The sequence below is a fragment of the Danio aesculapii genome, chromosome 17, assembly GCF_903798145.1.
Source record: "Danio aesculapii chromosome 17, fDanAes4.1, whole genome shotgun sequence".
In the NCBI taxonomy this organism is placed as follows: domain Eukaryota; kingdom Metazoa; phylum Chordata; class Actinopteri; order Cypriniformes; family Danionidae; genus Danio; species Danio aesculapii.
This window is the reverse complement of record NC_079451.1, coordinates 34834415-34860619: the sequence shown is the minus strand read 5'-3', so window position 1 is coordinate 34860619 and position 26205 is coordinate 34834415. Positions and strand designations below refer to the sequence as shown.

Sequence of the window (26205 nt, the reverse complement as noted above, 5' to 3'; positions counted from 1 at the left end):
TCTTCTGGATATCATCCCCAAACCAACGGGCAGACAGAGAGGAAGATTCAGGAGGTGGGACGGTTCCTGAGGACCTTCTGCAGTGGTCACCAGAGCTCCTGGAGCCAGTATTTGGGCTGGGCAGAATATGCCCAAAATTCACTGCGGCAACCCTCCACCGGACTCACGCCATTCCAGTGCGTCCTGGGCTTCCAACCACCGCTCTTTCCCTGGGATGGCGAACCATCTGATGTCCCCGCAGTGGATCACTGGTTCCGGGGAGAGCGAGAGAGTCTGGGACGAGGCTCATCAACATCTGCAGAGGGCAGTCCGTCGAAGCAAGGTAACCGCCGATAGAAGAAGGTCTGAAGAACCCAGATACACACCCGGACAAAGGTGTGGCTATCCACCCGGGACATACGCATGCGACTGCCCTCTCGCAAGTTAAGTCCCCGATTTGTTGGTCCCTTCACCATCGTGGAACAGGTTAACCCCGTCACCTACAAACTACAATTACCCTCTCACTACCGTATTCACCCTACATTCCACGTATCACTCCTGAAAACCCTATCACGATCCTGTTCTTCCCTCCACAGAGCCTGACCACGAAGAGGAACCCCCCTCCTCCACTGCTCCTAGAAGAAGGAGCCGTCTACGCAGTGAAGGAGATCTTGCGTTCCCGACGTCGTGGTGGCCAGTTGGAGTACCTGGTGGACTGGGAAGGGTACGGCCCCCGAAGAAAGGACATGGGTTCCCAGAGCTGATATTCTCGATCCTAGTCTCATGGTGGAGTTTCATGAGAGCCACCCTGAGTTCCCAGCGCCTAGAGGCAGAGGGAGACCACCACGGCGTCGGAGGTGTCGGCCCTCAGGAGCGGGCCCTGGGGAGGGGGGTACTGTCACGGATTGGTCAGGCTCTCACGATCCCCACTCACGAAGATCACCATCACCTGACTTCTAATGAGCACACAGCTGCATCACATTCACGAGCACCAGATAAAAGCACAGCACTCCAGTCGCTCATTGTCCGGGCTCGTCTCGACGAAAGCGGACAACTGAGCGACCACTCAGCGTAGTCATCCTCAGCTAAAACAAACGCTTTACTTACCTGTTCTCTTTGTATTCCTCCTAGTCTTCCTGGTCCACCCGAATCGTCCTGTCTTCCAGTCCTTCCAAGTCTGTGTCATCCTCTGTCAGCTGTATCTGGTGTGTGCTGTCCATCCTCGTGTATTCCTGTTACCCAGCCACGGAGGAAAAGACCCCAACATCATTCCTGATCCTCCTGGCTATCCTTCATGTGCTCCTTGTTGTCATTTAATAAACACCCTAACGTTTCCTTACCTCTGTCTCCTGTCCGCTTCATAACAGGTATTGTGATTACTGCTCTAAAATATATTCTTCTTAAATGTCTGGTTAAAAAACAAAAACTTTTTCCCCTTTATAAACAATATATTCTATTTTTTAAAAGATTTTATATATAATTCTATATATATAAAATTCATATAAATTCAAATAAATAATTGACATCTGCTGTCTTCATTTGTTTTAAAAAACAGATTTTTTTACAATTTAAAACAGCATCTTTGGATATTTTTTCTGCTGGAGATACTGTTGTCCTAAAAAACAAAAAAAAAGTAAATAAAAAATCTTACACATACCAAACCGCGGTATACCTTGAAAACGGTTATCGCATACCTAGCAGCAACCCAGCTTTCCCATGTGATCTCTCAGTGGATGACCATGTGAGAATTGCCAACACAATCTTACGGCTGTTATGAAGCGGACAGGAGACAGAGGTAAGGAAACGTTAGGGTGTTTATTAAATGACAACAAGGAGCACATGAAGGATAGCCAGGAGGATCAGGAATGATGTTGGGGTCTTTTCCTCCGTGGCTGGGTAACAGGAATACACGAGGATGGACAGCACACACCAGATACAGCTGACAGAGGATGACACAGACTTGGAAGGACTGGAAGACAGGACGATTCGGGTGGACCAGGAAGACTAGGAGGAATACAAAGAGAACAGGTAAGTAAAGCGTTTGTTTTAGCTGAGGATGACTACGCTGAGTGGTCGCTCAGTTGTCCGCTTTCGTCGAGACGAGCCCGGACAATGAGCGACTGGAGTGCTGTGCTTTTATCTGGTGCTCGTGAATGTGATGCAGCTGTGTGCTCATTAGAAGTCAGGTGATGGTGATCTTCGTGAGTGGGGATCGTGAGAGCCTGACCAATCCGTGACAGTACCCCCCTCCCCAGGGCCCGCTCCTGAGGGCCGACACCTCCGACGCCGTGGTGGTCTCCCTCTGCCTCTAGGCGCTGGGAACTCAGGGTGGCTCTCATGAAACTCCACCATGAGACTAGGATCGAGAATATCAGCTCTGGGAACCCATGTCCTTTCTTCGGGGCCGTACCCTTCCCAGTCCACCAGGTACTCCAACTGGCCGCCACGACGTCGGGAACGCAAGATCTCCTTCACTGCGTAGACGGCTCCTTCTTCTAGGAGCAGTGGAGGAGGGGGTTCCTCTTCGTGGTCAGGCTCTGTGGAGGGAAGAACAGGATCGTGATAGGGTTTCAGGAGTGATACGTGGAATGTAGGGTGAATACGGTAGTGAGAGGGTAATTGTAGTTTGTAGGTGACGGGGTTAACCTGTTCCACGATGGTGAAGGGACCAACAAATCGGGGACTTAACTTGCGAGAGGGCAGTCGCATGCGTATGTCCCGGGTGGATAGCCACACCTTTTGTCCGGGTGTGTATCTGGGTTCTTCAGACCTTCTTCTATCGGCGGTTACCTTGCTTCGACGGACTGCCCTCTGCAGATGTTGATGAGCCTCGTCCCAGACTCTCTCGCTCTCCCGGAACCAGTGATCCACTGCGGGGACATCAGATGGTTCGCCATCCCAGGGAAAGAGCGGTGGTTGGAAGCCCAGGACGCACTGGAATGGCGTGAGTCCGGTGGAGGGTTGCCGCAGTGAATTTTGGGCATATTCTGCCCAGCCCAAATACTGGCTCCAGGAGCTCTGGTGACCACTGCAGAAGGTCCTCAGGAACCGTCCCACCTCCTGAATCTTCCTCTCTGTCTGCCCGTTGGTTTGGGGATGATATCCAGAAGAGAGGCTGACGGCCACACCTAGGAGCTTGAAGAAGGCTTTCCATAGACGTGAGATGAACTGTGGACCTCTGTCCGACACAATATCTTCTGGAATACCAAATGACCTGAAGACTTGATTAAAGATATTGTCGGCTGTTTCAAAGGCTGTGGGAAGACCTTTCAGAGGGATTAGTTTGACAAACTTTGAGAATCTATCTACGATGACTAGAATACAGGTATTACCTTCTGACGAGGGGAGGTCAGTGATAAAGTCCACTCCTAGGTGTGACCAGGGACGGTTCGGAATCGGCAAGGGATGGAGCTTTCCAGCGGGTAGATGACGTGGGCTCTTGGATTGGGCACAGTCCTTACAGCCCTGAACATATTGCCTCACATCCCTTGCCATGTTTGGCCACCAGAATCGTTGGGATACTAGCGAGAGAGTATTGTTGATCCCTGGATGTCCAGTGCCTAGCGAGGTATGTAAGGAGTGGATCAGATCTACCCGGTGTTCAGGTGGTATGAACTGCCGATGAGGAGGGCATCCCGGCGGAGCAGGGGCTTCCGGAGTGGCAACGACTGGAGGAGCGTTCCAGGTGATCGGACAAATGGAGATGTGTTCGGGAAGAATCTTCGTTGGGAGTTCTTCATGATCGTGATGCTCGTGTAAACGAGAGAGAGCGTCTGCTCTTAGATTCTTGGGTCCTGGACGATAGGAAATGGAGAAATCAAAACGTGAGAAGAAAAGTGACCATCTGGCTTGACGTGGACATAGTCTCTTGGCCTCTTTGATATATTGGAGGTTTTTGTGATCTGTGATCACCTGGAACGGATGTTTGGCTCCCTCCAACCAGTGACGCCACTCCTCCAAGGCTAGCTTGATTGCTAGAAGCTCCCTGTCTCCTATGCTGTAATTCTGCTCCGCCGGGCTCAACTTCCGAGAGAAATAGGCACAGGGATGCAGTCGGGGCGGTGTATCATGATGTTGGGATAATACTGCCCCGACGCCGGTGGTGGATGCGTCCACTTCCACCACGAAAGGAAGATTTGGGTCAGGATGAGTCAGGAGTGGGGCCCTTGTGAACTCCTTCTTAAGAAGGCGGAAGGCTGCGGCTGCTTCTTTGGTCCACTCCAGTCCTTTGGGTTTACCCTTGAGGAGATTAGTGAGAGGTGATGTAATCCTGCTGTAGTCCTTGATAAACCGTCTATAAAAGTTAGCAAACCCAAGAAACCTCTGGAGCTCCTTAATGGAAGTGGGTTCTGACCAGGATAGAACAGCCTCAATTTTCTTCCCATCCATACGTATACCGGTTTGGTCAATGATGTATCCCAAGAAATGAATCGACTTCTGGTGGAATGAGCATTTCTCCGCTTTGAGGTAGAGGTGATGTTCTCTCAATGTGTGTAGGACCTCCGCAACGTGTTGGCGATGTTCGGCCTCACTCCGGGAGTAAATGAGGATGTCATCTATGTACACTATTACAAAGTGGTGAAGAAACTCCCGGAGGACTTCATGAATGAAGTTTTGGAATACGGAGGGGGCGTTGACCAGACCGTAAGGCATGACCTCATATTCATAGTGGCCAGTAGGGGTCACGAATGCTGTCTTCCATTGGTCCCCCTCACGTATTCTTATCAGATTATACGCGCTGCGGAGGTCCAATTTAGTGAAGACTTTAGCTTCTCGGAGCTGTTCCAAAGCGGCTGGTACCAGAGGAAGGGGATATCGGTATTTTACTGTACCGTTATTTAGGACCCTGTAGTCGATGCATGGACGCAGCCCTCCGTCCTTCTTGGCCACAAAGAAGAAGCTTGAGGCGGCTGGTGATTTTGAGTGACGTATGTACCCCTGACTCAGAGCCTCCCTTATGTAATCTTCCATTGCCTGATTCTCTGGAAGCGAGAGCGGGTAGATCCTACCTCTTGGCAACTGGGCATCTGGAACTAGGTCGATCGTCCAGTCCCATGGCCCGACCAGCGCCCTACTCAGGCGGAGCGGGGGAGTGCAATGGTTTTCTGTTACAATGTTCCCTCATATTCGAAATGCAACCTTCTCTATATCCCACAGATAAGTCAAAGATCGCCTACATCGTATCACTACTCTCTGGGCCTGCACTTAAATGGGCTGAGACGATCTGGAACCAAGCCGGGCCGGTCATGAATTCCATCACTACCTTCACGGAGTATTTCAAAGAGGTGTTTGGACGTTCTGATGGGGAAGTAGCCGCGGGAGAGCAGCTGTATCATCTAAAGCAAGGTACTCTATCTACACAGGAATATGCTCTCCGGTTTCGCACTCTAGCAGCTGCAAGTGGATGGAATGAGAGATCGTTGTTGACCACGTACCGGCTCGGCTTGGAACCCACTCTCCGAATCCAGCTGGCCACATTAGATGATACTATGGGTCTGGAGAGATTCATCCAACATTCTCTCCGATGTTCCGATCGTCTCCGTTCCTATCAACAGGACACCATCACCCCCTCGTCTGCACTCCTCCAATCGCCTGAGTCAACAGCCTCTCCAGAACCAGAACCCATGATAATAGAGTCTGGAAGACTGACATCAGCGGAACGACAGAGGAGGCTGACCCGGGGTCTGTGTCTATACTGCGGTGTCAGTGGACACACCCGTATGGAGTGTCCCCTTCGTCCCATTCGGACTTCAGTGAGTGTATTCAGTACGAATATTGAACAATGTAAACCACTTACTACCACCGTACAAATAACTACTGCCTCTATTTCTCTCCTTGTCACAGCCCTCATCGACTCCGGGTCAGCAGGGAACTTCATCTCCCAATCCCTCTGTCGTCAACTCCACCTACGTACTGAGGCGTCCTCGCATATATACCAGATACAACCGATAACCCAGTGCACTCGATCTTCGACCCGTATCCATCGACAATGCGAAGACATCCTTCTTCAAGTGGGGTTGTTACATCAAGAGAGGATTCAATTTCTGGTTCTGGAGGGTGCAAATATGGACATCATTCTAGGGCGCCCGTGGCTGGTGAAGCACGATCCCATCATCTCTTGGGGCACAGGAGAGATAAAGAAATGGGGATCTGGATGTACACCTACCTGTTTTCCAAATCTCCCTCTTCAAGGTCGGAACCCCATTTCTTTGTTTACAACATCGGTCGAGAGTCCTCCTGAGAAGCAGTCTATCCACATTCCTAAGGAGTACAGCTCCTTTCATGATGTCTTCTGCCCCAAGAGAGCTTCCCAGCTACCGCCGCATCGGCCATGGGACTGGAAGGAAGGGCCGAAGAAGAAACTGTGGAGGCGGAAGTGCTCGGTGCTGGTGGTGCGCTGGAAAGTGGAGCTGGTGGCTGTAGAATCCGCTTCAACTGGTCCACCAGCTCTTGAAAGTGATCGGGGGTGCTCATGTTGTCGTCGTTATTGGTCCGGGCTTCTGTTATGAAGCGGACAGGAGACAGAGGTAAGGAAACGTTAGGGTGTTTATTAAATGACAACAAGGAGCACATGAAGGATAGCCAGGAGGATCAGGAATGATGTTGGGGTCTTTTCCTCCGTGGCTGGGTAACAGGAATACACGAGGATGGACAGCACACACCAGATACAGCTGACAGAGGATGACACAGACTTGGAAGGACTGGAAGACAGGACGATTCGGGTGGACCAGGAAGACTAGGAGGAATACAAAGAGAACAGGTAAGTAAAGCGTTTGTTTTAGCTGAGGATGACTACGCTGAGTGGTCGCTCAGTTGTCCGCTTTCGTCGAGACGAGCCCGGACAATGAGCGACTGGAGTGCTGTGCTTTTATCTGGTGCTCGTGAATGTGATGCAGCTGTGTGCTCATTAGAAGTCAGGTGATGGTGATCTTCGTGAGTGGGGATCGTGAGAGCCTGACCAATCCGTGACAACGGCAATTCGTAACTTTTTGATTTAGTGGCTTAGTCGTATGAATTCGTACAATCTAATTCATACAGTTCAGTACGATTTGCTCATACCCCAATGACGGTTGGGTTTAGGCTTTTTAAAATCATACAATTTCGTACGACTGAACTCGTACAAATTTGTTCGAATTAGTCACTAAACTGACAGAACATAAAATACTTACGTTTTCTTGTGAGATCAGGCTGGAATTGCAGAGAGCTTGCTGCAATATTTAACTCCTAATGTTGCTAGTTAACACACTCAATGCATTTTTTCCAACACATCCCACAATTTCTAAAATATCAACCTCTACCAAATGGTTGATACGTCGGTTTATGGTAAAAGTACCGGAATTAATACATATACTATGAAAAATCTAAAAAGATATGACGTGTAAGACCAGTTTATTTTAAAACATAATCAAAATAAAACATTTTTGAATACTAAATCACCTTTATTTTTTGAAGTATGCCATAAAATATTTCAGATTATCATTTAACAAGTTTTCTTTTTTTTTTTAAACCAAAATCAGGTGTAGTGCAACCGGATTAGGTTTGTTTGATATATTTAATTGTTTCTTTTTTGTACACCAACAATGCTCTGTGTATACGCCATTATTTAAAACATTCATTCTTTAAATGACTAACAGTCATTATTTAAAACAGGTAATTATATGTGCAGTGTGCATGATGCAAATTAAACTGAACTATGTAAACCCAGTTTAAATCAAATCTGTGTTGTAATTCACAGCCTACATTTTTTGAAAGCAGGTTTTCTCGAATTGGTTTTGCAATCTTTGGGTCAGTTGCAGCTTTTATTTTTTATGTAAGGGTCATTCAGCCGTCCCTGAGTGTTTCCAGCTGATTAATGAATGCATTTGCAGACACATCGAGTCAGCCATTAGATGGCGATGTGTTCACACGACAGCATAGGAAGTGAGTAAATTCAGTACCCACGCAGATTAAAAGGGCATCTGCTTTTTAAAAGGGTGAGATCATTTGATATTTAAATTTTCTCGCATTCATTCACATTACAGAATGTATTAACGCATGAATAGCCAATTTGGTGTTATTCTAGTCTTTGGTATCCACCGGAATGTTCCTGCCATAATGCTTCATTGTATAAATATAGGTCAAAAAATTGCAGAGCTTTATTATTAACAAAATTAAGCTCATTTGAATTCTCCCAGAAAGCTTGGCGCCTATTTTTAGAGCCGCGTTCACATGAAAATTATGAACAGCCTTTGAGAGCTGAGTTTTACTGATTCCCTATTGGCTGAAACATGCCTACCTCTCTTTACTTGTTTTCAACCCTATCATTTGTCATTCACACCTCTCAAGTGGTGTAATCAAGCACTTGGTACAGCTTTAAATACCACCACATTATTGGCTTTATACTTAATGTGTCACTGACATTGCTAACGAATAGTGTGTTTTTTTTTAAAGCGTTTTAATCTGTTTAATCTTATCTGGCGATTTAATGTTTCAATTAGAAGCCCCCGGGTCCCTATTTTATGTTGTACAACATGCATGGTGGCAGAGCCCTTATCTTACATGCACAATTTAGCTTAAAGCTACTGGAAAATAATATGTAGGCTTATATTACACATCTAAAATTCTAGCCATTAGTTTGTATTTTTTGTTGTGAGGAGCCTGTGGTGTAATGTGAGGGGTCCTATAATTGTCAGCTTATTTGAATTAATAATATCAGATTGTGAAATTCTGCATTCCTTCTGTGTGATTTTGAGATTACAGTGTGACAGAGCCAGTGGAATTTTAAATATATTTTCTATTTAATGCATTTCATGTGTTGTTTTGTGGTGTTTAATGCAGAGATGCCCAAACTAGGGACTGCGGGCCAAAGCTGACTTTGATTTGGCCTGCCATGCCATCTGAGAAGAGAGGGAGAATGTTTTAATTAAATTGTATTAATCATATTTTGTTTAAATGTACATACCGTTACCATACTGTTACCCGACAATGCAGAAAAATTGTGAGCAAATCAAGTGGAAGGAAGATTCTGCTTGATTCAACATTGAACTCCACTATGTTATAAATGTAAGTTATCATTTAAAAAGTTATACTGCATTAGATAATAATTTGAAGTAATGTTTTCTACTTATTTTGAAATATTGTGAAATAAATTAGGAAACTACCCATGGCAACTTTAATGTAATATAGTCTAGTATATTTACCTTCGACCCAATGTCAATGATATTTGGTTTTTGGCCCTTCATATGAAAATGTTTTGGCACCCCTTGTTTAATGGCTAAATATTATATTCAGAAATATTTATGCTAAATCGCATAAAATCCTATATATAGTTTTCATCTTTGGATGTAAATTGAAAAACTAAAAGCAAACAAAAAAATCAATGCATAATATAAATTGTGGGTAAACAGAAAATACAGGTAAAAAATAAAAAATAAAATTCTTTTTATATAACATTTTTCAAAAATTATCCAATATATTTTCTTTCATGCTGTACAATTTTAGAAAGTTATTATAAATGATGATTATTATTATTATTATTATTAGTATTAGTATTATTATTATTATTAGTATTAGTATTATTATTATTATAACCTTCATTCATCTTTATATATAGCTTTTTTACAATGTAGATTGTGTCAAAGCAGCTTAACATAGAAGTTCTAGTAATCATCATCATTATTTTTGTTTCAGCTTTTATGAAAAAATGATAAAAAAGTGTCTTAAAAGTCAAACTAGTGTTTTTTTCAGAAATTCAACTTAAGTATTATTATTATTATTATTATTATTATTATTATTATCATCATCATCATCATCATCATTTTATTTTCGCCTTAGTCCCTTTATTAAGCAGGGGTCGCCACAGTGGAATGAATATTATTATTATTATTATTATTATTATTATTATTATTATTATTATTATTATTATTATTATTATTATTATTATTATTAATATAATTTTTTTATTATTATCATTATATTATTATTAATATTATTATTATTATTATTATTATTATTATTATTATTATTATTATTATTATTATTATTATTATTATTATTATTAAAAGCACTACTTTAGTGCATGTCTGTCTAATATTTCCCTATATCCGTGTTTATTTGTTTTCTTAAGTTATTTTTTATACAATTCAGTTTTATAGCACTTTTATAAAGAACATGTATATTTAAATATACTCTATTATGTTTTAACCTTTTAATTGACTTGATTGTATTTATTCTAACAATTGTAAAATGTTTTATATACAGTTGAAGTCAGAATAATTAACCCTCTTTGATTTTTTTTTTCTTTTTTAAAATATTTCCCAAATAATGTTTAACAGAGCAAGGAATTTTTCACAGTATGTCTGATAATATTTTTTCTTCTGGAGAAAGTCTTATTTGGTTTTTTTTTCCGCTAGAATAAAAGCAGTTTTTAATTTTTTAAAAACCATTCTAAGGTCAAAATTATTAGCCCCTTTAAGCTATAATTTTTTCATAGTCTACAGAACAAACCATCGTTATACAATACCTTGCCTAATTACCCTAACCTGCCTAGTTAACCTAATTAACCTAGTTAAGCCTTTAAATGTCACTTTAAGCTGTATAGAAGTGTCTTGAAAAATATCTAGTAAAATATTATTTACTGTCATCATGGCAAAGATAAAAGAAATCAGTTATTAGAAATCAGTTATTTAAACTATTATGTTTAGAAATGTGTAAAAAAAACTTCTCTCCGTTAAACAGAAATAAAAATAAATAAAAAACAACAGGGGGGCTAATAATTCTAATTTCAACTGTTCAATTTTGAGCCGTCAAGCGCCCCCTATAGGTAAAGACCATTATATCAGCAGGCAATGCAGCGCTGACGACGTTGACGTCACTGAGCGTTGAGCTGAAGCGCAACTACGGGCGCATTTTCTCACCATTCATCTGCTCAGCGCTATCAGAAAGAGGAGATTCCAGCTCACAGAAATATGAAATAACCACAGAAGAGGAAATTATATCAAACACTGTTTCTCACTGTTTCTTTTTAGGGGGTCAGTTACGCGAGTACTTCGTAGCGGAGTTCTGCTTTCATCTTTTCGATAACTGGATTAATTTTAATCATGAGTTTGATATTTCTCGTTCCGTTTACGCGAAGGAATGATTAATAAGTGACCTGATCTATCGCACCAGACCACTTTTTTAACGACAGAACTATGGCCAAAAACATTACAGACGTCTTGAGGGATGATTTAAGCAAGGTGTCGGAGGAGGAACTGCAGAAATGTAGCAAAGAGGAGTTGCTGAGGAGACTCCGAAAAGTGGACGGCGAAAAGATGAACTTAATGCTGGAGCACGGCAACATGATGAAGGACGTCAACCGGAGACTGCAAGTACATCTGCACGAAATAAGGAGCTTGAAGGAGGTTAACCAGAAGCTGCAAGAGGACAACCAGGAGCTCAGGGAACTCTGCTGCTTCTTGGATGATGATCGGCAGAAAGGGAAGAAGCTGTCCAGGGAATGGCAGAGGTTTGGGAGATACACTGCCAGCGTGATGTGGAAGGAGGTCGGCGTGTTTCAGCAAAAACTGAAAGAGCTGGAGAGCAATCAGGACAGTGTGATGAGGGAGAACGTGGAGCTCAAGGAGATCATCATTATGTTGGACGATGAGAGGAACGGAGCCGGATCCAGAAGCTCCATAGACAGTCAGTCGAGTCTGAGCAATCTGAATGGAGGTTCTGCCACTGTCAGGGATGTTGGGGATGGAAGCAGTACATCTAGTACAGGCAGTGCTGGAAGCCCTGATCACCACCACAGTCATATTCACAAGCCCACAGAGGGAAAGATCACGTCTATTAGAAGGTCTATGGATGATTTATCGACTAACCATCTTCTTAGAAACATCCCGAATGGGCTGAATGGTGAGTTTGGGCTTTTCGATTGAGGGGTTTTGGTGGAAAGACTCTCAAAGTTTCATGTTTTAGCTGTTTTCTTGAAGAAGCAGTTCATCTCAGAGGAGATGGGATTTGGAGTGTCTCATCAGGAGTGTTGGTTTGGTAGAATGAACATGAGGTAGATTTAAGCACAAAAAGCTAAATATTTATTCAATAAATCAAGAATTTAAAATGATATTAGTGGAACATAATTGTTTAATTGAAGGTGTAAAAAAATCAATATGTCTTAAAGGGATAGTTCACCCAGAAATATAAATTTACTCACTATTCGTTCATTCATTCATTCATTCATTCATTCATTCATTCATTTTCTTTTCGGCTTAGTCCCTTTATTAATCAGGGGTCGCCACAGCAGAATGAACCGCCACTCACTATTCCTAGCAGGCACAGGACGTCAACATGACGTCAGATTGACGTTGTACCCCAACGTCGTGGGACATTGCATTTTGTTTGGAAATAAAAATCAGGTTGACCTCGGAACCCAACGTCAGGTCAACATCAATGTCCAATGTCGGACAGATATTGAATTAAGGTTACTTTCCAACACAACCTAAAAAGAACTAAATATCAATGTCAAATGATGTTACAGCTAGACGTTCTGTGGACTTTACCACTTTGACGTCCATCAGACGTTGGATTTTGGTTGCCATACCTGACAAATAAATGTCAGTATTTGACGTTAATATGACGTTGGTTTATGATGTTGTCTGGACGGTGCATTTTGGTCACTTTCTAACACAACCTAAAATCAAGCAAATATCAACGTCATTTCACATCGTTATTGGACGTCAAAATAACATTGATGAGATGTTGGCAACCTAAATGTAACCTAATATGAATGTCTTATGACGTTGTGTCTGCTAGGTTTATTCTCCCTCAATTTTTTTCAAACCTTGAGTAAATTTTTATTTTCTGTTGAACAAAAAATATATTTTGAGTAATGTTTGAAACTTGTAACTATTGACTTCCATAGTAAAAACAACAACAAATACTACAGAAGTCAATGGTTACAGGTTTCCAACATTTTTTAAAATAACTTTGTTGTGTTCAACAGAAAAAATTAAAACTCAAGACAGGATAGTGACAAGTGAAAGGTGAGTAAATGACAGAATTTTCAGTTTTTGGTGAACTATCCCTTTAAAAGGATCACACAAAAATAGCTCCTAGGTAATGTTTTTACATAAGTAGAACATTAAAGACACTTTTTAGTGTTTGGTGATTTATTAAATGCATGTTTGCAGCTACCATGGCTTCCAAAAACACACTAGGTAAAACAAAATAAATACCTGTGGCTCCTGATGACACATTGATGTCTTTTGAAGTAACACAACTTTGCCAGGACTGTTTACCAGAGCTGTGGAAAGTTAAAAATGTTGTAAATAATGTGCAGTTTCTTGCACGGATCATTTCATAATATTAGACCTCTGTGTATCATCTGAAACCACAGGTATTAATTTCTATTGCTCATTTATATTTTTGTTTTTTTGGACCGCCATTGACTTGAATTTCATGAACCACTAAAGACCCCAGTTTCAGCTGAAAGCCACCTACATTTTGGATGGTCTTATAGTGAGTAAATTAAATACATTTTGGGATGAACTATTATTGGTATGATTCAGTGATCATATTTGATAAATGACCAACAAACTGTGCATTTAAAAAATCTTGTGCAGATTTTTGAAGTGAACTTGCAGCTTTAAAAGTATGCGATTGTGTGCACTGGTGTCTATATATAGAAAATGATTCTCACTCTTTTATGCTGATGGGAAATACCATTCATTGAGAATAGGAGTTTCTAGAGAAGACCAGATTATACAACGACTTGTGGACTTTGAATGTGACAGAATGAACACTTTACCAAACAACTTAACCAAACAGATGCTACTGCCTTGCTTTACTCGTGAAGTCAGAACTAATGAGGATTTAATGCTCTCTTAGCCTTGTGGGTTTGCTACAGGCTGTCAGTTCTGTCAATAGAGTATCAGACACTTCATTGAGATAACAGGCATTTCATTCTTACAAACAGCTGAGAAAGTCAATCGTGGTGAAAATTGATATACTATTTAAAAGTTTGCAGTCAGTGAGATTTTAAAAATGTTTTTTTTCTGAATCTTTTATGCTCATCTTGCATTTATTGGTTTAAAATATAATATTGTGAAAATTGATAAATTATTACCTGATGGTTTTTTATCAGCATTACTTCATTCATCAGTAGTTTGAGGTTCAAAAAACATTTCCTATTATCACTGTTCTTTGATTCTTTGATTAACACAAAGTACTTTTTCATTATGAATGTCTTGACTAGCGCTGATCCTAGAGAGGGTGTGTATCATTTACTAGTGTCTGAAGGTGCAATTACGTTATGTACTTTGTGTGTTTACCTTTGGTTTGCATAGACAGATAGCAAATTATCTGATGTCATAGCGTCACATTTGGCTATTTGGCCATATTCCAAACTGTAATGGGTTTTTTATTACTGTACCTTGATACACTTGTTCCAATACTTCTGTGTGCATCTCCAAAACCTTCCAAGGGTTAAGTAAGTTATACAGAAACAATATGGCCTTATAGTTGTTTTTTATTTGCAAATATGCAGTGCTCACAAATCTATCTTTCAAATTAATATTTTCTACAACATAATTTACAGTATTTTATTCGTGCATATACATTAGTTTGTGCATTTATGTTAAAACAGTTGTATATGTTATGGAAACATATGGAAAAAAAGGAAATTAAGAGAAGCAACAAAAAATATAAAATTAAGTTGAAATTTTGTAGTTTGTAATTTTTTTTGCAATATTTTGCTTGAATTTAAATGTATTTTCTTTCTATTTCTAAAGGTGTTCAGTGACTAAAATGTCATTTTAATAAATACATCTGTTTAATAAATCTGTTATGTTCAAATACTCCAAAATATATTACACTGATAAAGATTATAAGACAAAAAGTCATGACAACAAATAAAACTTATTTTAATAGATTAATAATCAGGTTTCAACATTTTTCTAAGTTATACAATGTTTAACTTAATATTTTTAGTCAGCTCTATTGATATAAGATGAAATGATTGGATAAGGTCATTTGATTTAACAAAAAAAATTGAAGGCTCGCAAAAAATACACACTTAGGCCTTGTTTACACGAATACGTCTTAGTTAAAAATGGCATTTTAGAACGAAAACGATCCATGTCAACACTGGCGTTTCATCTAGAATTTCTGAAAAGCCTCCTTTCCACACTGTACCTCTGAAAACTCACATCACATGACCACACACTCGCATAAACAATCGGTCATGCGTTGCAGAGTCTGAGCTCCAGCAGTCAGCCAAGAGAGCAGTGCACGTCGGACAGTTTATCAAGGATGTACCGCTGGATCACGTCTCACTATAGTTGTTAAATGTGATATTTAATTAATTTTGTCTCTATCTAACGACTCTTCAGTCTTTTGAATCTATCAGGTAACGTGTCACAGCGTCAGTACACTGCTTCAATCGTTCGCTTTCACGCTTGTACTTAATCATTTTGTCGAAAACCTCAGATACTGTTGGTTGGTTCCTGTTGGTTGTGCACCTTTTTTTAACCAACCAAGTTTGTCAGCACCATTATAACGACACAGATCACTCTGCCTATTCATGTCAGAGTCCTGCTGAAAATTGATTGACAGGTAGTCATTTGTGTGTAAATTAAATATTTATGGTTTGGTTATGGGAAAAACAAAGACCATGCGGGTCAGGTAGTTGAATCGAAAGGCTACAAATAGTTAAGTCCATCGCAATGTTTCACATTAGACAGCCTAGACATATATAGACATTTCACATTAGACATATATATATATATATATATATATATATATATATATATATATATATATATACTTTTACGGTGTACCTATATTCACTGAGAAATGGGTAAATATATTCATTTTCAAAATGGGGTGTACACACTTGTGCTGAGCATTGTATGTATACACCCACCACATATATTCAGAAGAGTGCTATGAATTGAATTATAGGAATTTAAATGCTAACATGCAATTCAATATGATTCTTTGCAAGGTCTAAATTCTACTTTAAAATCATAATGCTTTAGTGCAAAAGGAGGTGGTTACATTTCATAATATGCAAATTTTAGTGAAAATAAAAGTAAGTATTAGCTATATTCACTCAGCAGCAAACAGTATTCCATTAGTAAAATTCATTAAAGACTAAAGACTCTATTTTAACGGTCTTGGCGCAAAGTATGAAGTGCTGGGCGCAAAAGCATTAAGGGCGTGTCCGAATCCACTTTTGCTATTTTAAGGATGGGAAAATTCGCTGCGGCGCATGGTTTAACAGGGTTGAGCTTATTCTCTTAATGAGTTGCAGGTGTGTTTTGAGAACAAACCAATCTGCACTGGACTTTAGACCTGCTTTAAGATGGTCAATTGAGCTATTTTAGTTCCTTTTCCTTTTAAAATTAGGATTGCGCTGGTCTGAAACTAGCAACACGTCATGGAAACATGTCTTGCGCCTTATTACGCTGGGTCTATGATAGGGCCCTAACAGTAGGTTCTCTGTTCACACCAGTACTTGCCATGTGATTGATGACAAGCACAGCTCTAGTGCAGCACATACAGTAGTTGTAGCAGAAAAATGGCCGTTACTTGTGCTAATAGTGTCAGCTGGAAGCACATCATTAAAGATGTGGCTTTCTGTTGTGTTGTTTTAGTCTGAGAAAAGTGAGTGAAAATGTGATTTTCATATTCAGTGTTAGAGAACGTAGGAATCCTAAGAATGCTTTTAGATTTTACATGCATTTTTTGCCCCTTCAGATGCCCGTTATTGGCGAGCGAGCAATTTGACCAATGCCTGCCAAGCTGCTTTCATCTAATTGTTCAGTGATCCTTAGTTTGTCTGTTAGTTTGATCCTTGGTCTGTTATTTTGCCCAGGCCAACCTTCCTCCCATCTTGACATGATGCCAACGCATCCGTGCTGTTAGTCACGTGTATAGAGCACTGCAAATGGTTTAGACAGATTAGCCATTTTGGATTTTCTTCAGAGTTTTAGTGCATTGTTTACTTGAGAGTTTATGGAAACCTTAAGAGTGAAAAACATATTAAGTAATTGTTACTTTATCTCACTATGTAACTATTATATTTCAATTACGCATGGCTGTTCTTGATATATTAAACTTTCTTGCAAAAACCTGATTAATGTATAGTAATAAATAAAACAAAAGCTTATGTTATATACGTGATACACTATAGGATTACACTTTTGATTTTTATGATTACACATAAATTCCAAAGCTCAGTGTGTGGAATAACTTATAAATTTAGTAATAGTAATTAATGGTTCTTGATAAGCTAAGCAAATACCCAGAATATCTTAGCAACCACATAGCAGCGTCCTGGCATCATGTCATCTAGATTTTCATGGGAAAAGGAAAAGTAGAAAACCCTGTGTTCATTTTAATATTGTGAATGGTAAACTGTGATGCATTCTCAGATTTGCAGCACTGCTGGTAGTGTTGTATTTATGTCAGTGTTCCGTCAGGGAGGGAGATTAGCCTGGCTGGAGTTCTCTTTCCCAGGCCTGACCCCCTGATGAGTTAATCTGAGCCACAGGTTGCATCTCTCCTTGTTTACAAAACTCAAAACAACCAACACGGACTGCCAACAAACCAGCAGAACATTCCTGCTCCCTATTGCTTATAGACCGATCGTGAAGATTCTTATACGTGGCTTGCATTGAAATTAAAAAGCTGAGTTCAAGGATGCATGCTTTTTTTCTCGTCAAAAGAATAGCTAACACTGTTTACATTTTTTAGTTTTGTTAATGAGCCTGTTATTATAAATCTTAATGACATTCTATCCTCTGCAGAAAACAAAAGAAAATATTGTAAAGAATGTTGGTATCTAAAATATTATAGTTTATGTTTCATGTCAGTAAATTAATGTAAAAAATAAATTGCCATTATTTTTGGGTGACCAATTCCTTTTAAGTGGAACCCACCATATGATTTTTTGTAGTTCAGAATTATTATATGATTAAAGTGTTAGTTCACACCAAAAATAACATTTGTTCACCATTTACCAATTCACTCATTCCAAACTGATTCAAAATTTGTTTATCTTTGGATTCCATTTTGGAATTTAGATTTAGAAAGATATAATCGCACTGTAAAAGAAGTCTGTTATTTTTACTTTCTTTTTTTCAGCAGCTGGGGTGAAATAACGGCTGTTAAATTACAGACATTTACTGTAAAATAACAGATGCTAAATTACCAAAATTTCCTTAAATTAAAATTTCTGGTAAATTTGTTATTTAACGGTAAATGTCTGTAATTTAACGGCCGTTGATTTACTTTTTTACCCCGGCACCCCAGCTGCCAGAAAAAAACTTAAAATAACAGATTTTTTTGCAGTACGCTTAATACGATGAACAGATTTATATTACCCTTTTGTTCTGACATAAACTTTGGTAAGGGAACAGTGTTTCCAGCATTCGGTCATGATAGTATAGAACCAATGAGATTAATTCTTGCACGTCACACCAGCATGTCTGAGCTTTTGCAAGAACCAGTGAGGTTTGTTTTCATGAACTGTAAAAAATGTTGGGTTCCACTCAATCGATTTGTGTTGGGACAACAAGAAGGAATTTAGTTAACGTATTAGTTTGTACAAATTTAAATTGATTAAACAGAAAACAATTAAGTTGTTCGCCCAAAAAGAATTGTGTTGTTTCAGCTAATTTTAAATGAGTAGCTTGAACAAACAGAAAACATTTTTTTTAGTGTGTGTCAAGGAAGTGTGGGCTTCTGTTTATGTTTGATAAATATTGTTTATATGTGAATTAAATCTGTTCACCTCATAAAGCTATACTGTATGTCATCATAAGACGTGGATTAAACCGCTCGATTCATATGGATTTATTTTTTAATCTCTTGATGATTGTTTTGAAGCGTCGCAGTTTTGAGTGAACAAACTTTCAATCTCAGTTTTGATTAAAGAAATCTTCATCTGTGCTTCTGAAGATGAACATATTTGGCTTTTCAGCCAACATTAGGGTTGGGTAAACAATGACAGAATTTTCATTTTGCGATGAACTAAGCCTTTAAGTCATCCCGAGACCTGACTTTGAGGTCATGTATCTCTCCCTTTGAGAGGTAAAAGTGCTTCTGTCCTGCTTTGAAAAGACTCTGGCCCCCCAGCAAGCCACCAATGAACTGAAGGTTTATTGGCTGGGGTCGAGATTCTGTTTCAGAGTTCAGATAACAGTCCTGGCTGACTCTTCCCACGGCTGGAGTGAAAAGGCCTTCAGTTGCCCCCATTCAAGACCCTCCATCGGGTCTTTAGAGGCCTTCTGCGACACTCAAAGGTACAGATGTCTGGCTTGTAATAAAACAGATCCCAATTTACGAGTAAAGCTTTTAGTGTAGAGGTTACCCCGTTTTTCTGAGTTTCTTGTGTTTAATTGAACTTGAGTTGGTAATGTTTTATTATTCATTGACAATAGACATAGCTCGCCATTTTCTTAACAACCCATACGGAAATCTGATATACTGTATGGCCATTAGCAGTGTTGTGGGTAACGCATTAGAAGTACACTCTCAGAAATAAAGGTATGCAAGCTGTCACTGTGGTGGTACCTTTTCAAAAGGTACAAATTTGTACCTAAAAGGTCCATATTAATACCTCAAGGGTACATATTGGTACCTGAAAAGTACATAAGTGTTCCTTTTAAAATTTGTAGGTATTAATATATACTTTTGAAGTACCAATATGGACCCTTCAAGTACAAATGTGTACGTTTTGAAAAGTTACCACCCCAGTGACAGCTCGCATACCTTTATTTCTGAGAGTGTAATTTCTGAGAGCATAATAATTTTACGAGTAAAGTAATGCATTACTTTAAAAAAATTAAGTAATAATATTTGAGAAAAAATGTAATTAGAGTTACTTTTTTAAATTAATTAATTCGGTTTTAAAAAATTATTTGCTGAATTAAAATGAGTGTAATCACGTTGAATCAAACTCAATGAGAGAATGAACTCCCCGCGGGAACAGACAAAAACCAAGACGGCAGAACCTTACATTTCTGTGATGGAAGTATTCTCATTTTTCTGAACACATGGAAGAAAAGGGGATTGTCTCAGTGGACAGTGATTTTACTGAACTAATAAGACGAAAAAGTAAAGTAGCTAACACATTGCTTTAAACTTTCACTAATCTGTTTAAATGGCACGTAAAGCATCAGTAAGTTCTCAGAAAAACATTATATATATATATATATATATATATATATGTATATGTATATATATATATATATGTATATGTATATATATATATATATATATGTATATGTATATGTATATGTATATATATATATATATATATATGTATATAGTATATATATATATATATATATATATATATATATATATATATATATATATATATATATATATATATATATATATGTATATATGTATATATATGTATATGTATATGTATATATATGTAAAATCCAAACATGAACTTGCATGTTAAATATGTGATTTGCATATATTGTTGTACTGTATATCAGATTTCTACAATAACAGAAACTCATGAATTCCCGCACATAATCCCATTTAATTTAATTGTTCTCCTGGGAATGCCAAATATAGACTTCACCTTTTAATTCCCCATGTCACTTCTTGTTTAGTCATGCTTTCAGGTGGTAACCAAACAGCAAAGATCAAAGCAATACTAGTTAAAAGCTGTTTTTCTCCAGACCCAGCGGCAAGTCGAGTGACTGTAAGTGTGTGTCGCGGTTGAGACCGTTTTGAGCTGTCGGTGCACGCCATTGTTCTTTTAAAAACAACTGCTCAGACTTGTTGGAGGGGGTCTTTGGTTCTGCTGAATCTGAAGTTTACTGTGTTATTGCTTGTTCCCTGCTGCTTGCCTTTGCCTCTTAAAGAAAATAATAATCTTACAAAGCATGCAAGTCCCTGTGAGGCGGTTTTGCCAGAGCGAGTTTTAAATGGGCCTGTAATTGGGCTGTCCCACTTCGGTCCGCTGACATTTACAAAGTGGTCTCCCGGGACCGGCAACTCTGAAGATTATGCTAGTGATGATTATGGCCGAGGGGAAGATGGTGTTTAGTGTTGTGTTAATATTATGGGCTCATTTGTACATTACAGTCAAGAGAGTATAAAAATGTGGAGGTTTTAAATGATTTTGAAGACTCTAATGCATTTATTTATTAGAAAAAGCTGCCAATTAATACTGTGAAATGTTATTACAATTTTAAAAGTTTTTTGTCTATTTTAATATATTTTATAATGTAATTTAATCCTGTTATAACAAAGCTTTTGCTCCAGGCATCCAATCCAAAAAAATGACATTTGCTGACTGTATATAAAATGTAAAGTCTTAAACACTATGGCAAATGTTGTACCTGTAAAAGCCACTAAAGCAAAACTATTGACTTTTTTATGTTAGCACAGAAATGCATGCATATTTGTTGAAAATGGTCAAATTTAAAATTTGGTTAAACCTAAAGAATATGTGACAGAAATATAAGATTATTGTACAGTACAATGTCCTTCTCACTATGCTGCCATTACTACTACTACAACTAGTACTAAAACGCTTTTTATTATTCGATAATGACACAATTGTGACAGTTAAAGCAAGTCAGATGCAAGTAAACTCTCGTCACATTGGTCAGAGTTCCACAGTTTATTTTTCAGAGTTTGGCTCAGCTGTCATGTCATGCGTTTTTATTTTAGTTTAAACTTATGACGATGAGCAATAAGACATTATAAGCGAAAAGCTGCGATTTAATTTTGAATAGTGACACCTACAGACATCGTCACCAAATATATGTAAGACTTTCTCATACATAGCTGTTGGCTAGAATTATGCATTATAGGCTTTACATTATAGAGAGAAATAACAGATAAACCAAGACTGCAGTTCAGTCAATTTGCAGTTCTGTTTAAACGGATAAACAGCTCATTAATAGTTCAGCATGCTTTTCAGAATCCAAAGTAAAAATTTTGCTCAAATAAATGTATTATTATTGTCTCATTTGAAAATGAATGTATTTAAATTATGGAAACCATGATTTTAAAGATTTTCATTATATGATTTTAGGATTCTATGATTGAAAAGTTTTCTGAATTTTAATTATGAATTTGTCACTTTTTTCATGGCTTTATTGAATAAAAGTATTAATTTCTTCTAAAAACTAAATAAGTAAAAAAAATAGATTGATAAATTAATAGGTACATAAATAAAATTCACCATCCACATATATTTGAACAATAGTACAAACACTCTAAAAAATGATGGGTTATTTAAACCCAAATTTGGTAAAATATGGACTAACCCAAACATTGAGTTAAATTTGGTCCTATTAATTTAATTTTAAAAATTAACCCAGCAGTTGGTTTAGTTGTATTAAAACAAAACTGGGTTGAAATAACCTAGCATTTTTAGAGTGTATTCTAAATGCAAATCTGGGGTCATTCATTGAGATTATTTATTTGGGTTGCGGTTTTGTTAGTTTTGTGATCAGATTTGATGTGATTTGTGCTTGTTGTGTTGATAGTTTTATAGCTCTGAGTTGTGTTGTTATGATAATAGCTAGAAAGTCTTGACCAATTGGTAGGGCCTGATGGAATCTGCGGACGTTTTTCGCTATTTCTGCTGAGAAGTTTGGTAAAAATCTGCAGATTTCTGCGGAATTATTTTGGGAGTATCATAACTAAAACCTTAATATATAAAATAAAAAATAATAACTTTTTGCCTTTTATTTAATGTTTAAAATGCAAATCCAATTACATTCACTTTATTTGGTAAACAAAGCAAGTCTCTCATATAATATATCTACTGAAAGACAGAAAATATTACTTTACACACTGCATTGTACATAAAATCAGATGAACATTTTCATATTAGTCAATAATATTACTGTAATTTAAAAACTGAATAAATTTAGGTTTACACACATTTACTCAAGTAAATAAACAGAATTAATGATGGGCTAAAAATCTGCGGAAATCTGCAGAAAATCTGCGGAATTCTGCGCACGCAGATTCCGTGTGGGCCTACCAATTGGGAATTAGGAAGAAGAAATCATGTAAAGAGCTTAATCTTCTCACACAGAACATTACATGGGGCATCACGGTGGTGCAGTGGGTAGCACGATTGCCTCACAGCATGAAGGCCGCTGGTTGGCATTTCTCTGTGGAGTTTGCATGTTCTCCCCATGCTCGCGTGGGTTTCCTCAGGGTGCTCCGGTTTCCCCCACAGTCAAAAGACATGTAATATAGGTGAATTGAATAAGCTAAATTGGCTGTAGTGTATGTGTGTGAATGCGGGAGTGTATGGCTGTTTTCCAGTGATGGGTTGCAGCTGGTAGGGCATACACCGTGTAAAACATATGCTGGATAAGTTGGCAGTTCATTCCACTGTGGCGACTCCTGATTAATAAAGGGACTAAGCCGAAAAGAAAATGAATGAATGAATGAATTAACTTTACATGTAGAGAATCCTCTAAATCACCTCCTTAATCAGATTCTCAAGTTAATGAATGTAATCGCACCTACCGTCCTCTGTCACTCCAGTCTTCAGCACATTGCCAATGGTTAAAGCTGACCTGGCCATTCTTGGAAAGAGCCACCTGATCTGAGTCAAACTGAAAGGGTTAGGATTACTGGGAAGTTTCTGAATAATCTTTTAGTGAGTTACTATTGATGGAAAATAAGTTCAGAGTATAGTCATTCTACACTCCACTTTCTTTCGGCCTATTTCTTGCTTTATCAGGGGTGACCACAGCAGAATGAACCCCTAATACTATAATAGTAAGTTAAAAATAAACAGCACTACTGCTTTACTGAATAACCCTTTAAATTTCAGTCTGATCCTTACAAGATGTCAATTGATTTCTGAGTAACGTGGACAAATTTCTGTAACTGTAACAGTGCTTTAATCATTTTTAAGCTTGGGCGTCCTCATTTTCTTTTGTTGCATAGATAAAAGCAGCCAAGACATCCTGTAATATAAATATCTCCTTTTGTGTTCTGTAGTTTTCCCATAATGCTTTTCAATCTTTAGCCATTATGCCTAACCTATGGATGCTTTGTAAAAATGAAGCATCCCAAATGAGTTTCCCTTTTTTGTTGAGATATCGCAACGTGTGTCTATTTCAAAAGCTGGATGTCCAGAGTTTCTACATTCCTTGACAACAATAGTGGAAGTTTCACATTGTTACTGAGTGAATATTGCCTAAAGGGCGGAGGGGGTCAGGGTTTAACTGTTGAATTCTGTTGTAGTTTGGATGTGCAGAATGAAGAAATGTCATCAGCTGTGGTCAGTGAACTGGTTAACCCTGTCAGAGAGCTGAACAGATGTAAGGTAATGAAGTCACTGCTGAATAAATACATTTACACATGCCTACACAAGCCTGAAATTTCTGCCCACTGAAGCAGAAGAACATCCAGATTGAATTAAAGGGGACATGTCATAAAAATCTGACTTTTTCCTTGTTTAAGAGCTATAATCAGATCTATACTATCCCAGACTGTAAACAAATCGGTTAATTAATTGTTTTCTGTTTATTGTGAAATGCATTATGGGAGTTTTATCTCTGCACTGTCAATGTTTGATGTTGAAAATTCAACACTGCGGTTTAATAAAGTGTTTTTTAGTGGCATTTTAGCAGTCTGAGACAAGATATTGTTTAAGAAATAATATAAAGAAAATTAGGTTCCATAATTTACAACACAAAGAGAGACAATATATCACTTCAAACTAGGGCTTATGTAGCCAGATCAGTCTCAAAAATAATACATTTACAAAATAAAATTCATACATCCACAACACAATTCACATTTACAAAATCCAATTTGTAAATTCAAAACACAATTCAAAAATACGCAAATCCAATCTGTAAATTCAAAACACAATAAAAAAATATGCAAATCCAATTTGTTGTATCAAAACACGATTAAAAAAATACACAAATCCAATCCGTAAATTCAAAACACAATAAAAAAAATATGCAAATCCAATTTGTTGTATCAAAACATGATTTCAAAAATACGCAAATCCAATCCGTAAATTCAAGAAACAATTTCAAAAATATGCAAATCCAATCTGTAAATTTAAGACACTATTCCAAAAATACGCAAATCCAATTCGGAAATTCAAAATACGATTCAAAAATACATAAATTAAATTTGTAAATTCAAAACACAATTAAAAAATATGCAAATCCAATTTGTTAATTCAAAGCTCAATTCAAAAATACACAAATTCTATTTGTAAATTCAAGACACGATTCAAAAATACACAAATCCTATTCGTAAATTAAAAACACAGTTCAAAAATACACAAATCCAATTCGTAAATTTAAAACATAATTCAAAAACACGCAAATCCAATCCGTATATTCAAAAAACAATTCCAAAAATATGCAAATCCAATTCGTAAATTCAAAACACGATTCAAAAACATGCAAATCCAATTCGTAAATTCAAGAAACGATTCCAAAAAAACGCAAATTCAATCCGTAAATTCAAGACACGATTCAAAAATACTCAAATCCAATTCGCAAATACAAAACACAATTTAAAAGTACACAAATCCTTTTCATAAATTCAAAACACGATTCAAAAATACACAAATCCAATTCGCAAATTCAAAATACAATTCAAAAATACACAAATCCAATTCGATTTTCTGGGGAGTCAAACAGTATTGAGAAGCAGAAATTTAATAATCACTGTATTATAGTAATAATAAAAACAACACTACACCGTTTTAATTGAGTACTATTGTACAATTAATCTTTAAGCTGCAAATGTTTCATTTATTGTGCCCAAATGTTTAAGTTTGTTTTTAGTCATGCCTTAAAAACAGATGCAAATAATAAAGTTTCATTCTAAGGTTAAATTTATTTCAGGTTCACATTTATTTAATTGCATCCACATTCTGTCACACTGCAGTTTGTGACTGGCATCATCTTGTGTCTGAATAATGTGCAGGTTAGTGTATACTCCATCAGGTTAAAGTTTGAAATGATGTTGTTAACTGTAATGGGTGGTCAACTGTAATTCCTATTGAACTGCCAATTTATGGCTATTTCTTACAGTGCAGGAAATGAAAAAAGGACAAAATTATGAACTTTGTTTTTTGGTGAGCCTTTCTTTGCAGTCATGTGAAAGAATAGACAATTCAGATTTTGCTCCTCAACTGACACATGAAGGGGATTTGATTATATAAAACCACCTATTAATCTGCATGTTTCCACTCACAGCACCACTGCAGCAGTCGCCATTTCT

General features: G+C 38.0%; 1 protein-coding gene across 1 annotated transcript in view; it reads left to right on the top strand.

Moving 5' to 3' along the window:
* The first annotated feature begins 10897 nt into the window (after positions 1–10897).
* The window catches only part of ccdc85ca (coiled-coil domain containing 85C, a), an 82597-nt gene continuing 67289 nt past the window's right edge, over positions 10898–26205 (top strand). The window contains exon 1 of the mRNA XM_056476802.1: positions 10898–11856. Within this exon, the coding sequence (XP_056332777.1) occupies positions 11151–11856 (706 nt within the window). The 5' untranslated portion in view covers positions 10898–11150. The remainder of the gene's footprint in view (positions 11857–26205) is intronic.